Below are 13,556 nucleotides of genomic sequence, written 5' to 3' on the forward strand. Positions count from 1 at the left end.
TTGATTGTTTCTGAGGGCTGCGTCTGGATTATTATTTTTTCTGTATCTTGGGCTCTGCTGTGGTGCAAAATTGAAAGCAGAATCAATAAATATTCAAAAGTAGTTATCAAAAATGTATGTCTTGTCTTTCAGCCCAGATATAAACCACCATTTTATTGAAAGCAATGAACTCAACTTTTCAGTCGGACAAGGACATCACTTCCAGAATCTCCATGTGGTTTGACTAGTGCCAAAGACTGATCATATACAACACACAGTATACAATTAAAGATGTGTTCAATCTGCTGGATGTAACTTTTGAATGAAGTGCAATATGATGAAATATACGCTTGTATTCCACACGTGTTTACTGCATTAAGACACCTTTATATTCTCTAATTAAGTGATGATTTCATTTACACCTGACTTATCACTTGTGTTCATGTTTATTACTAAAGATCTATTTGTCATTTTGTTTAGAAGTACATTTGTACAGTTGATAGCTTGAAAAATGTACAAAACCTGCTTTTTCTGTCATTACCGTGGTTAATTGCTATGACTTGCTTAACAGTGGCGAAATAAAGAAGGAGAAAATGAGTCATTGGGGTGTTGCAGTCGGAATGTGGGCAGGGTCAAGGTTTTGTCTAATATTTAACTAAAATTGTCATGACGCACCGTGTTGTCCATTACCAAGTTCAGACTGTTAGTGATAAAATGCAAATGTACTTCAGCCCCCGGGGATATTATTATTAACGGTAAACACCATTTCCATTTGTATATTTTTCCTGTGAAGGCATAATGAGAAATTCACTTCATTTCAGAACAGAGCACAATAAATGCATTTTTTCCCGATTTAAAAATGTAAATATTTCTTGCAGATGGTGCCATATGATCTCCCGCTTCATGCTGGAATTATGCCGCGACTTTTAATCACAATAGTCGGGGAGCCCGTTCCAGGTGCAAACAGGTAGGAACAACATTAAACCTCTGCTGCTACAGGTGGTGCTGGATGTCTTTTTTCAACAGTTCTGAAAACTAAAAACTCAGATAAACATGTCATAATAACTCTGCAACATTTACATCTATTAAGAATACGCTATTGTTGGCAATGACATGAGGTGTTCGTCCTGAAGAATGAATATACCCTTCCAAAATTAATCCTCACTGTAGTTATTTTATCTGTTCAAGCCATGTTTTATTCATTGGCCAGAGGTCGACTGCTCACTTTCCGGCAGCAGCAACTTATCTTTCTTTTATTTCTTCCAGGTTCAGTGTTGACTTCATGAAAGGTTCAGATGACGTCTTTCACTTCAACCCTCGATTTCCTGAGCAAACAATTGTCAGGAACTCCAACCTTGGAGGCTACTGGGGTCCAGAGGAGCGGGAAGGCGGCTTCCCATTTGTTCAAGGACAACGTTTTGAGGTAAAATATTATCGAACGGTGTTGCTGAAAACTGAAGATGTTGTGTATTTTTGTAATTTTGCTTTTTTTGATAGATTAGTTAGGTGACATGCCAAAAGGTCCAGATAGATAGATAGAAGGGAAATTGAAGTATTCAGCAGCTTACACACAACAACATAAATAACAAAAATTTAGGACAAGCAGGTGAGTAACATTAACATTAAAGGTTAGTATATACTCTGAAAATCTTGCTGTACAATACTAAAAACACTTCTACTGAATTCTACTTTACACCTTTGTCATCTTTATTACCAGCAGGGTTTTGGGGATTTATGTAATACCCACTGTGGAGTTCTAATGAGCCAGAATAAATGAAAATATCTGTGAGGTTGCGCAGAGCCCTTAAGATGAGACCAGTTTAATTCAGGAAATGATGATGATGTTGGAGCAGGTCAGTCAGCCATGTAAGAGATAAGAGGAGGTGTGTTTTTGAATATGCAAACCCTCTGCTTCACACAAGGTACCAAACATGACTTGAGCTTGCATTTTATGTTCATACTACACAGTTACTCAAAGGTAAATGCTGTGATCTGACTATTTACACAGATGTTTCAATGCACATGCACTAGACTTTATGCAAATCTTTGTTCAAGATGTAAATGTTGTGTTTTCATGCCATTGAAAGTATTAACTTTGTAAAATAAATTCAGCATGCAGGGTGAGAATATGTTCAGCATTTCTCTTTCTAACCTTTATTGTACTCATTCATGTTTAAATATTTGTAATTCCTGTTGATAAGAGAAGAATGAGGCCATGTACACACTAACAAAGATTTTCCTCTAGAAGGATATTTTCTATTTAAAAAAAAATAATCTGGCGACATGTCTGTTATTGTGTATTTCCAAATACAAAGCCAACTACAAAACTCTCTAACAAGCTCAACACTGCTGTCCACATCAACAACAAATCAAACGCCAGAGAACACATTGTTTCTGTGGATCTAAAACTAACTGGATGCTGTTGACCAAGTAAAAACAACAGAGATTTACAAAGTTCAGGTGTGTACTTGTATCTGCCACTGCTCTGCAGACATCTTTTTTTTATTTAGCCTTTCTTTAACTGGATAAAAGAACGTGAAAATATCGGTGGACATCATTGTTGCTGTTTCAGGTAAAGGCTCATTACACAAAGCAACAAAGAACTGAAACTGCAAATTCAGATGTAACATTCCTAAACCCACCATGTACATGTCCTCAAAAATGTACATAAAGTGGATTTTAAAAAAAATGAAAAAAGTTTTCAGTGACCTTAAACGATGCATGTCTGTGTGGATGAGAGGACCAAATGTGGAGGAAAATGTTAATTTTATCATTTTTCAGTTATTCTGCAGGCTTGTTGTTTCAGCTACTCACATTCTACAGTTTAACTAGCAGCTCTTACACTTAGTAGGATCATACAGCAACCAGTTGGAGACAGTATCTGGTTTGGAAAACCTGTGAATGCATGAACATCAGCTACAAACACAGTTTATTTCTGGCTCCTTAATTCACTCTGGAAATGGTATTTGTCCTCCAGACCTCAAAATTGGCACTCAGGGAGAAGCTTGTATTAGCTTCACATCATTATATTCCAATTAGGGCTGCAATTAATCACCAAAGTATTTTTATGCTTCCACAAAGCCGAGATCAGAGACGTTTCAGGTTGTCCATATGTTCGGCCCATGTAAATTTTAAGGAGCAACTTGAGGCAATGCCATGAAATTTGACACAAACGTTCACGTGAACTCAAAGATGAACTGATTGGAATTCATCAAAGGCCCCTGTCATCTCACAAAACTCAATTTAGCCGTAACTTTAGAAATCATACACTCATTATGACAAAAATTGCACACAAATCTCTGAGAGGAAAAAATTACCTGATGACAACTTTGGCCCAAAACAACATAAATGTAAACTGCAACCTGTGAAGGATGAAGAAAATCACCAAAGAGAAGCAGGAAGTGCAGTATTTTTGACTTTATCGTCATCAGAAGTAGAAACAGCTGATTGGTTTTCTGTCAGTCGACTAATTATTACGTGTCGTCGTCCCTGCAGCTGAAGATCCTGGTGGAGGAGGACATGTTCAAAGTGGCCGTGGACGGCAACCACCTGCTGGAGTACGAGCACAGAGTCGGCGGGCTGGAGGAAGTGACTCTGCTGCGAATCCAAGGAGACATCGTCCTCTACAGCGCCGCCCCGAGCATGATCTGAGTCCGTGCAGGAGGTTAAACTTTACCGCTGTGTTTGAAATCCTGTCAGATACTTTTGATGGAGTTTTAGCGGCACTATAAGTCAGCGAAGTGCAATCGTTGCCCACATGGCACATTTATCGCAAAACAGATGGCAGATGAACCCAGGTCTGCACACTTAATCCTTTTTTCTTTTTTTTTTTACTGGATGACATCTCAATTCATAGCGCTCACAATCTGGTATATTTTGACATCATAGTAGTGAATGAGGTAAAGTAAAATGGATATTTTAAGGATGAACTAATTTATACCTGAGGAAAAGATTGTAGGTTAAGTGGAAAAAGTGTCCCAAACATTTCTTCTTCTGTTTTCCACTAGAATGCTGTTCTGTTTACATGTATGTTGATTATTCTGTCCGTTCTATCAGACCACGATAAGCCTTTGTAATGCATGAGAGTGTGATGCTGAAAGCCAACTTCCTTTTCACCGTTTTTATTTCGATGCTGGTCGACCCCCTCCGAGACTCTCTGGCCTGTCAAAGCACAGTATGGTGAAGTTTCTTAAAAAAATATTTATATACCGACTCTCCTCCTGAGCTCTCGGACTGGAGGGTCGCGCAACGTTTTCCGAATGATGATTTCATGTTGAAGTCAAACCTGATAGTCGGGGGAAAAAAAGAGGCGTGGAAGAAAAATGTGGCAAAATGAAGTGGAAGTATTTGGGGTTTGTGAGTTGTTGCCAAAGATAACAGTGGTACAGTATTTTGAGATTATGAATAAAAGGGCAACAAACAAATAATGACTGATAGAAGCTGTTTTAATTCAGAATGTTGTACTTTTCATGAGCTACCTGCCTGCACACAATAAATACTGGTTTCCCTGTTTGCTTTCTTTCTTTATTTTATTCAAATATCATCCTTTGTTTGGCAAAACATTAAGGTTTTAGAGATAATTTTCAGTTCAGATTTAGGTACAAAAATATAAGTGACCAAAGCTGAGTTTCTGGGTTATACGTGGTATAAATATGCATACACATTATGTTAATATATATATTTTTAAATCATATATACCAGAGAATAGACATTATTGTGAAGAGGGGCATTTTTCCCTGCTTTACATACTCCAGCACTCTGTTTTTCTCAATTATGCTTTTCAGAATTTTTTAAAAACCATTGATTAATTCTGTTAAATATCTCGTTCATGTTCATTTCAGCAACTCATTTTAATATTTATTACGCTAAATTGACATGGCACCACAACATTTTTCAGCAGACACAATACGGTAATGAATTTGTGACTCAAAAATGTGTTAGAAAACATTTTAAAAAATGCTATTTTGGTAGGAGACTAATTCAATTTAAATTTGGAAAATTGAATTTCTCCCTTGGGAGCAATTCAAGAAAAATTGTCACTGTGTACTTTAACATTAAGACACAGTATTTAAAATTCCCAACAATGTACCTTAAATACAATTTTAGAAATAGCTTTAAACCAAAACATTTGATTAAAATCTGTTAAAATGTAGAGTTTTAAATGAAATATGTCTTTTGAAATGTTGCTTGATTAATTGTGCTAAATTTTCAAGACATTTCTCAGCAGATACATCACGGTCATGAATCTGTGATTTTGATTTTTTTTTATACAACAAAATACTGTTTGGTATCAAAGAAGTTTGTCACATAATGTACTTTGAAATTAAAATGAATTATTTTAAGTTCTCATGTTCTGATGCTACTTTCCTCAAATTTTTATTTAATTTTAATTTAATTATTCGTCATGCTAAATTGACATTAAGCCACAACATTTCTCACCAAACACATTATGGGAATTAATTTGTGGTTTAAAAAAAAAAAGAGTCATTTTGGAAAATTTTCAGTGGCATACAACCAGAAAATTTATTTTAATGGCATTAAATAAAGTTATTTATTGAGAAATTGTTTAGAAGCAATATAACTTATTTATTTTAAATTTTCAATATTTTTTTATTTTTTAGGAAATTGTTTAAATCCAATATATTATTACATATAATTATTTTTAAACCTGCTTGATTATTTAATATGCTAAATTGACAAAACATTTTTCATGAGACACATTACATTAATAAATTTAGGACTCAGAAATCCGTTAGAAAACCAGATAATTAACTGCATCACAAAATACACATAATATACTTATAAATTAGAATTAAGTAATTTTAAATTTTCCTGAAGATGTCTCCAAAATCATCAGAAAAACTGCTCGGTTTGGTTTCGTCAGCTTCCTGCTGTGCAACGCTAAAGTCCGTCCGACTGCACTTCCTGATTCCGCCGTGAGGGGGCAGCAGGGCTTCAGACCCCGCTGAGCGCCGGAGGAAGCAAAATCGAAACTCCTCAATGAGTTCACCTTCAGCGGAATAGTTTGTGCCTCTTCTCCGTTCGTGTTTTATTTCACATCGTTCGGTGTCTCGGCACGATGAACGGCTCCGTGCACTCCTCGGCCAACGTGGTGGACATCAAACTGAAGCGAGGACCGGCCGGTAAGCGGACCGACCGCCGCTGCTAGCTGCTTAGCTACGTAGCAGCAAAAGTCAACGCTGTCAAGCCGCTCAGTCTCGTTGAGCTAAAGGCTAATTTGCGAATATTACTAAGCCTTATCTTATTGAGTGTTAACATGTGTACAAGTAGATATATTAGAATGTGAACACAGCCAGAGCTTTAATTAGTGAGTTTACTTTTTTAAAACATTGATTTATTCGCTTTGACGCTGCGTTAAAAGCTGTAAAAGTAACATTTCCAGTCTGGCCTTTCACGCTGATGCACAGTTTCTCCATTCAAACCTTTATGTAGCTGCAATGTCTGGCTCGTTATGTAACATCCAGGAGAGCTGCAGTTTCTTCCAGCGTTGGAAAGATTCCTCTTGTACTTTGATCCATTGATATAAATCAGCTGCTCCTGTCCTGGTAAACACTTGGATTTGTGGATGTTGAGTTTTACTAAAAGCTCATGGCTGTCTGTGTTTTTTCTTTTTCTTTCCAGGTTTGGGATTCAATATAGTTGGAGGTGTGGACCAGCAGTATGTAATGAATGACAGTGGCATTTATGTGTCCAAAATTAAAGAAGATGGAGCTGCAGCGTTGGATGGAAGACTCCAAGAGGGCGACAAGATAATGGCGGTAATAAATGCTGATAGTTATCAGGGATGATGTTGGTCTTTAAAGCTTAAAAAGTTCAGGTTAAATCAGATTTGTTAGTACAGAATGTTTAAAATAACCTGAGTTGACAAAGTGGCAGTGACAGAATTATGTGCAAGATGGGAGAAAACTAGTAAAATCTCATTTCTAAACAAATGAAATGGCATAAAATACTACAAAAACACCTTGTAAGAACCATTCCTAAGTATTTCTATGAATAAATGACATGTTTAGAGCTTAAGTGCAGCCAAAAGCCACTGAAAACATGTGTGTCTTGAATTTTTCATAAACATATCAACAGAAGAATCAACATTAAAACAGGCAACTTTCAGGCAAAACATTACCACAACTTTCAAGATCCATTTCTAAATAAAGCAGTATGAAGACATATGACATGTTAGGATCATTACGAGCAGCCAAAAGCCATTGAAAACATAAATGTTGAGTTTTTCTTGAAAATGTCAGTGGAGGAATCAAGAGTAAAACAGGCAAAAATAGATCTAAACTTGTAAGATCCATTCATTTTTACAAAAATAAATATGAAATAAATATTACAATGCTTAGGACCAGCTAGAAACCATGGAAAACATAAAAATGTTGAGTTTTTCTTGAAAATTTCAATGTAGGAGTCAACATTAGAAGAGGCAAAATAGGATCTAAACCTGTAAGATCTATTTTTTTTAAATATAAATCTGAAATATTAAGACCTTTAAAGATGCATGTCTTTATATTTTGCTGGGCAAGAATGGTTGAAAGAGGGATAAAGATCAGAGGTCTGTGCTACAAAACATGATGTAGCTTTATCGAGGTAACTTCAGCTTTAACTTTGTTTTTTAGGGCTACGACGGTGATTCACTTCTTAATGTGCTGCATCATCGTAGAAACTGAGCATCTAACCCACTGCAGAGCAAGTTTTCATTTCAGTTCTTTTATTCTTAATCCTGCAGAGCCCATGCAAAAATGGTGCTGTGACAGTTTTTACAGCTGTAATTTCAGTTTCAGTTATATTTTTATATCTATTCTTTACTTTCACCCAAAGCCATTTAACCATTTAGCCAAGCAGCTTAAAGACCAAGGCTAAAACCCTGTTACATTTATAAGAATATCACAGTAAGTCCTCCACAGCTGCATGAAAGTTATTTTTAATGTCTTGATTACTTATTTGTCACGTAATTTGTCTTTTTTGTGAGTAGCAGGAAAGGACTACATCTGTAATTGTGCGTAATGTAATGTTGCATAAATGGTAATTTAGTTGAATGTTAACCTACATCTAAGCATTTTTTTTATTTTTTTACCAAAAATGAAACCTTTCCCTGATCAGGCCTTGCGTGAGGCAGTGATATTAAGTCGCTTCAACTCCTGCTCAGTAGCTTGTCTTCCTGGTTTTGGCTGCAGCAGCTGTATTGTTTTTATCCTGTGTTGTATGTTAGAACTCCTCCTATTGATTTAGGATTTGAGTTTGTTCCTGTGAGAAATATCCTGGTATATCATGTCCATGTTTGCAGTTGGTCATCTGGTGTCAGTTCCACCTCTATCATGTCAGAATGATCGTAGTTAGTCAGAAACATGTTGAACCTCATAATACAGAAAGAATTCTTATGAACTTACACACTTTGCATTGAATTAAGGAGTTTAAACAATTTATCAAAGTACAAAGTAATCATAATACGCAACAATGAATAAGAAAAGAAGGCAATGTTTGGACAGAGAGGCTCCATTACACCTGAGTTTGTTTATGGAAGCAGGCTTTGTTTTTTTGTGATGTTCATCCGTTGTGATTTGCTTCTAACGCATTTAAGCAAAATTCTAGAACAGTTTTCTTATTGTTTATGTATCCATCACTGATAGATATCAGTCATTTTATTGCCCAGGTCTGTGTAGAGGAGGGATTTTTTTGTTATTTTGTGTGTGTTATCTGCGGCATCAACACACTTTTATATTATTTATTATTTGGTTCACGCTCTGTGCAGACCTAAAACTGCCTGCTTTTTGGATAATCCAATAACTTTGTGAGTGATTCTTCTTCTTCTTTTTCGATTAACAGAAATGCTAATGTTTCATTGTTGCAGCTCTTCACTAAATAATATCCGCTGCTTCTCTTTGCATTTAATAGAAAGCTGCGAATCTTACACATTTGGAGCAATGATTGAATTAAACGAGCAGTTAGACGACTTTACCTGGGATTATCAATAAGTAGACAGCAGTGGCTCTCAAGCTTATTACGTGTGCGTCATAGTATAGTGTACTTGTACTCGAATAACTACAAAACAATTTATAAATGCGTAGAAAAAAAAGACTGCGTGAAAAATATAATAATGTAGAACGGTGAAGGCGTTTTGGAGGTTTCTTAGGAATTATAAAAGTTTGAGGTTTGAATTAAATAGTAAACAATAAGATATGAGATGTAGAGTGAAGAAGTTTATCAGTTAAGCTTGTTTTCAGACTTTTTTTTTTTTTTTCCACTTTCGTGATTTATTTTCCTTCTTTTTTTGCCATTTTGGTATTGCAGTATGTCTGAAATAAAATCAAAAAGGTTCTGCATCTGAATTTTACACACAGCCTGAGGTCCAGATTGGTTCAGTTGAACATGTACTAAGGTCTGATCTTTGAATAATCGAAAGTGAAACTAATGATTAACTGCTGCCCAGCTTAAGTACACTATCACTATTGATTGGAGGTGATGATGAGGCTTTATTATTTCATGTGGATGCTGCAGATAAACGGAGTCTTACTGGAGGATCGGACGCACAAAGATACGGTGGAGCTGTTCAGGACGGCAGGGGAGGACGTGGAGCTCAAAGTTCTGAAAAAGGTATTTTCTTATTAACTTTATTGCAGTTTATCTGAATGGAAAACTGTCTGCGGCTCAGCAAAGCATTAAAGCAGCACCAGAATGTGCAACAACAAAAGCAAGTCTTGTTAGAGCACACTATCAAAGTACACTGACCGAGAAATACTCCCATAAACGCATAAAATACTGTCAGTTATTGCATTTGAAATGCTGATTGTCCTGCAGCACCTCTCAGTGTTTCTCAAACTGAAAGCACAAAGGTGAAAGTGGTGATACAAAACAGAACTGAAACATAAATAATTGCTTTTCCCAGGAGAGGATTTATCAGCGGTGGTAAACCACTCAACCCCTTCAGCACTTTGCCTCCGATCACTGTGTTTAGTTCATGTTTGCTAAACAGTAGGCACTCCACATGAAGTGGCCTTTGCCGTCTGAAATGACACCTCTGGTCTTTTTCTCAGAAGGATAACGTTTTATTTTTGGGATGCTAGCACTGCTGCTTTTCATGCAGCTTCAAGGATTAGTCAGGCTGACATCAAATATGCTCATAAAATTAATTCCGCCCAACGCCTAATACGTCTCCACTGCAGTTGCTTCTAAAACTTTTACACTTTGCCATATAAGCTGTCTACATAAGCAGTTTTTTTTATTTTAATTAAAAGCAGACATCTTTAAAAGTCAGACAGGCTTCTGTTGTTTCAGGTGACAGTAATGTAAATTGTGGAGCCACCAGCAGCAGAGTTTGTCCAGACTCATGTATCTTCTTTTGATTTGGTGGACTGAATTAAACCTTATATGACTGCAGGTTTAGCAAATCTTTGACTTCACTTTTAAAGCCACACCAGAGGTTTGGTATGATTTAAAAATGTCTATGACTTTTATTGTCATAGTAAGGGAAAAAATCAATGTTTATTTCTGGAAATATGATCACAGTGGCTCGATTTTAATACCCCATCCCTGTTGTCATCATCTTTTATGTTCTACTCTATTCTGACTGTACTCAGCAGAGAGTATTGCCGGGGTTTAGCCAGTAAAGGGGCACCATGACAAAGTTTTGTGTGACATTTGATGACCTCCAGCCAGACTACTTGTTATATCATACTGGAGTAGAATTTCTGTATTCCAGTGACATACACCGTCAAGACTAGAACACAACTCTGGACTTTCCAAACTAAAATGGAGTCAAAAACATCTCAAAGTCTCCAGTTTAGTACTGTAGTGACTAGAGAGCATTGTGGGGGTTTAGCCCATAAAGGGACACGATGAAAAAAATCTTCTGTGGCACTTAATGACGTCCAGTCAGCATGAATGCGTTAAAACAAGCTGGAACTAACTGTTATCATTTCTATATTCCAATGACATGTATCAGCCGCTATTGGTGGACTAAAACGCAACTCTGGAGTTTTCAAACTACAACAGAGTCACCAGTATTTCCAAGAGTCTTAGTTTTAGTGCCGTAGTGACCAAAGACGGGAGGGCAGAGAGCATTGTGAGCATTTAGACAGTAAAGGAGCACCATGACAAAGTCTTGTGTGGCGCTTAATGACGTCCAGCCACTGCAGATGTGTTAGAACAAGCTGGAGTTAGCTATGCTCACATTCCTATAATCCAGTAACACGTGTAACAGCTGCTGTGTGGACTAAAACACAACTTTGGAGTTTTCAAACTAAAACAGAGACACCAATGTTTCAAAAGTTTTCATTTTAGTACTATAGTGACCAGAGTCAGCAGGCAGAGAACATTGAGCATTTAGACAGTAAAGGAGCACCATGACAACAAAGTCTTGTGTGGCAATTATTGAGTTCTGGTCAGTGTAAATGTATTAAATGAAGCTGGAAATAACTAGGCTAGCTTTTTTTCAGCTGAAAATGCAACCACAGACTTTCCAAACTAGAATAGTCACCTGTATTTCTGAAAGTCTCTGCTTTAGTGATCCTAAAACTCCGGGTTAGCGTGGATGCTGGGCGAAAATGTGGCAGAAGTTATGTGTTTTTCAAATGAAGCCGTTTCAGTGTGGGTGTAGTTAGAAAGACTAAACAAAATATGTGACCTCTCCGTGTTAAAGGCGTGTATTTCTGCAGCTTTAACATTTTACTTTTTGCCTTCTGTCTTGCAGCCACGTCACATGAACGGACCGACCGGCTCACAACCGGATCACCAGCCTTCCGTGTCTTATCTGGGAATACTGGCAGCGCTGGCGGGAGCTGCCGCGGTCATTGCATTCATTTACATGCGGCGCAATTAGGAAGCACTTTTAACGATAGCCGACAACGTCTGTATTTTATTTTTAAGATCAAAGAAACGCCAAAGAAGTGAAAGAGAGGGAATAACGTCTCGAGAGTAGACCTTAAGTTTTTTGATTAGCTGTGTCGGTGTCGCTGATGAGTTTCTCCGCGTGTGTTATGTGATTGACGGTAGCTTCTTGACACCCCTCCTATGCAAAGGGATGCTCTCTTACCGCAGTGTCAGTGAGGAGAAGAAGGATGTGCATGTTCCTGCTGCTGGCCTGAGCTCCTCGGACAGAAACAAACAGCTGCCGGTACACACAAGTCGCATGTACAAGTCAGGCTGACACAAGCTTCAGGGTCCATTTACAAGCTGAAAGACTGTGTTGTTCGGCCCCTCGTGGGCCCCGCTGTACCTCTGACGACTGAATGGCAGATCTGTCCGAGGGGCGACGTGAGAGGAGCCCACTGTACTATCGAAAATTCACGCGACTGGAGTTGATTTTCATTTTGCACTGTTGCACAGAATGATGGGGGAGGAGTAACGTCCAGATGTGCCGCTCAGACTGAGCTGTGGGATCCAAAGAAATGCCTGCGGTGAATGCGACGGACTATTCGAGTGCCTTTTTCAGCCTATTCAAAGCAATGGAGGGGGTCTTTTAGCTCCTTGTGATCAAAATGAAAATCAACCAACTACGTCCACAAATCTTTATTTTTTTTACCGTCGGCCAAATCTGTAAAAACACCAAAACCAACAAGAAGTTTCAGCGCTTTTTCAGCCACAAAAACAAATCGTCGTAAGGCGATTTCATCTTCAGAAATGGCTCCGTCATTTCCTTAAACACCTTGTCACTGCAGTTCTTAAGCAAACGTCATTCAAATGGGGCGAAGTGGGGCATTTGTTGGGGACTATTTTCCGCTGCGGATTAACACAGTGGGCATTTCCAGCAGCAGGAAGGTGCATTTTAGTAGTTTTTGGGGCTTTGTGGCATGATACTTGTCAGAAATATCACTTTGTTGTTGGTTTTGGTTTCTTTGAAGGATTCATTAAAAGTAACTAAAGTATAGATTTTCACCAGATGTGTCCATGAAAGCAAAGCATTCAAAGTACCAACAAGTAGTTTGACTGGAGAGCTTATTTGCAAAGTGCCGTCTGGTGACTCAGGGTGAACCATTGATCGTTTTAAACAAATCATTCCTTCGTTCGCTCATCAGCTGAAGGCTAAAACGCTGCGATTTTGCGTCGAGGCCAGTGCTTGTTGTCACACGGCGGCTCCTGCTGAGTGATTCGTCTGTGTGGAATACGTGAAAGAGGTTGTCGATTTGTGTGAAGGACCAAAAGCAGCTAAGAAATGAAATGTTTTTTTTTTTCTTGTTTTCTTTTTAAATGGCCAAAGAGCAAGTGAAGAAGTGAAATGTGTATGCTGGGTGTTTCTTTGTTTTGTTTTTTTTGTTTTGTTTTTTGCCCACGTCCGTCAGAGCGCATCGATCACGTAAACGACTCTGACTGCTCGTGGTTCGTTGTCTGTAAATACATTTCATGTCGCTCTGCTGAGTGGGGTTGTGAATATAAGCCAGGAAAAGTAGATCAGAGGCACTAATAAATTATGCAAATACTGTGTGTTTGACATCCAGGCACCTATTAAAATTCATGTTGAATTCACCTGGTTTGGATTCGTGCTTTTGTTAATGCGGCTTTTGGAGATTAAAATGAGGATTCTGCAGGTTTGAAGTCCCCCAAATAAAAAATGAATAAAATAACAC

General features: G+C 37.8%; 2 protein-coding genes across 4 annotated transcripts in view; both read left to right on the forward strand.

Annotated features, from left to right (window-relative positions):
- lgals3a (lectin, galactoside binding soluble 3a) overlaps positions 1-4,491 on the forward strand; it is a 14,567-nt gene extending 10,076 nt beyond the window's left edge. For 2 of the 3 annotated variants that reach the window (XM_051957363.1, XM_022197111.2), the window contains exons 4-6: positions 858-946; positions 1,246-1,402; positions 3,475-4,491. In XM_051957363.1, coding sequence (XP_051813323.1) covers positions 858-946; positions 1,246-1,402; positions 3,475-3,630 — 402 coding nt within the window. In that variant the 3' untranslated portion in view covers positions 3,631-4,491. Of the gene's footprint in view, positions 1-132; positions 577-857; positions 947-1,245; positions 1,403-3,474 lie in introns of those variants that run through there. The other variant, XM_051957369.1, reaches the window with a different exon arrangement.
- Positions 4,492-5,915: 1,424 nt separating this feature from the next.
- synj2bp (synaptojanin 2 binding protein) lies at positions 5,916-13,455 on the forward strand. Its single transcript, XM_022197109.2, has 4 exons — positions 5,916-6,122; positions 6,622-6,758; positions 9,493-9,588; positions 11,684-13,455. Exons 1-4 carry the CDS (start codon positions 6,059-6,061, stop codon positions 11,810-11,812), a joined length of 426 nt encoding a protein of 141 aa, XP_022052801.2. The 5' UTR covers positions 5,916-6,058; the 3' UTR covers positions 11,813-13,455.
- The last annotated feature ends 101 nt before the right edge of the window (positions 13,456-13,556 follow it).

The sequence above is a fragment of the Acanthochromis polyacanthus genome, chromosome 1, assembly GCF_021347895.1.
Source record: "Acanthochromis polyacanthus isolate Apoly-LR-REF ecotype Palm Island chromosome 1, KAUST_Apoly_ChrSc, whole genome shotgun sequence".
Lineage (NCBI taxonomy): Eukaryota > Metazoa > Chordata > Actinopteri > Pomacentridae > Acanthochromis > Acanthochromis polyacanthus.

Coding starts and splice junctions, on each gene's coding strand:
- synj2bp (XM_022197109.2), top strand. CDS start 6,059: ATGAACGGCTCCGTGCACTCCTCGGCCAACGTGGTGGACATCAAACTG. Junction 6,123..6,621: donor ACTGAAGCGAGGACCGGCCG/GTAAGCGGACCG, acceptor TTTTCTTTCCAG/GTTTGGGATTCAATATAGTT. Junction 9,589..11,683: donor AGCTCAAAGTTCTGAAAAAG/GTATTTTCTTAT, acceptor TCTGTCTTGCAG/CCACGTCACATGAACGGACC.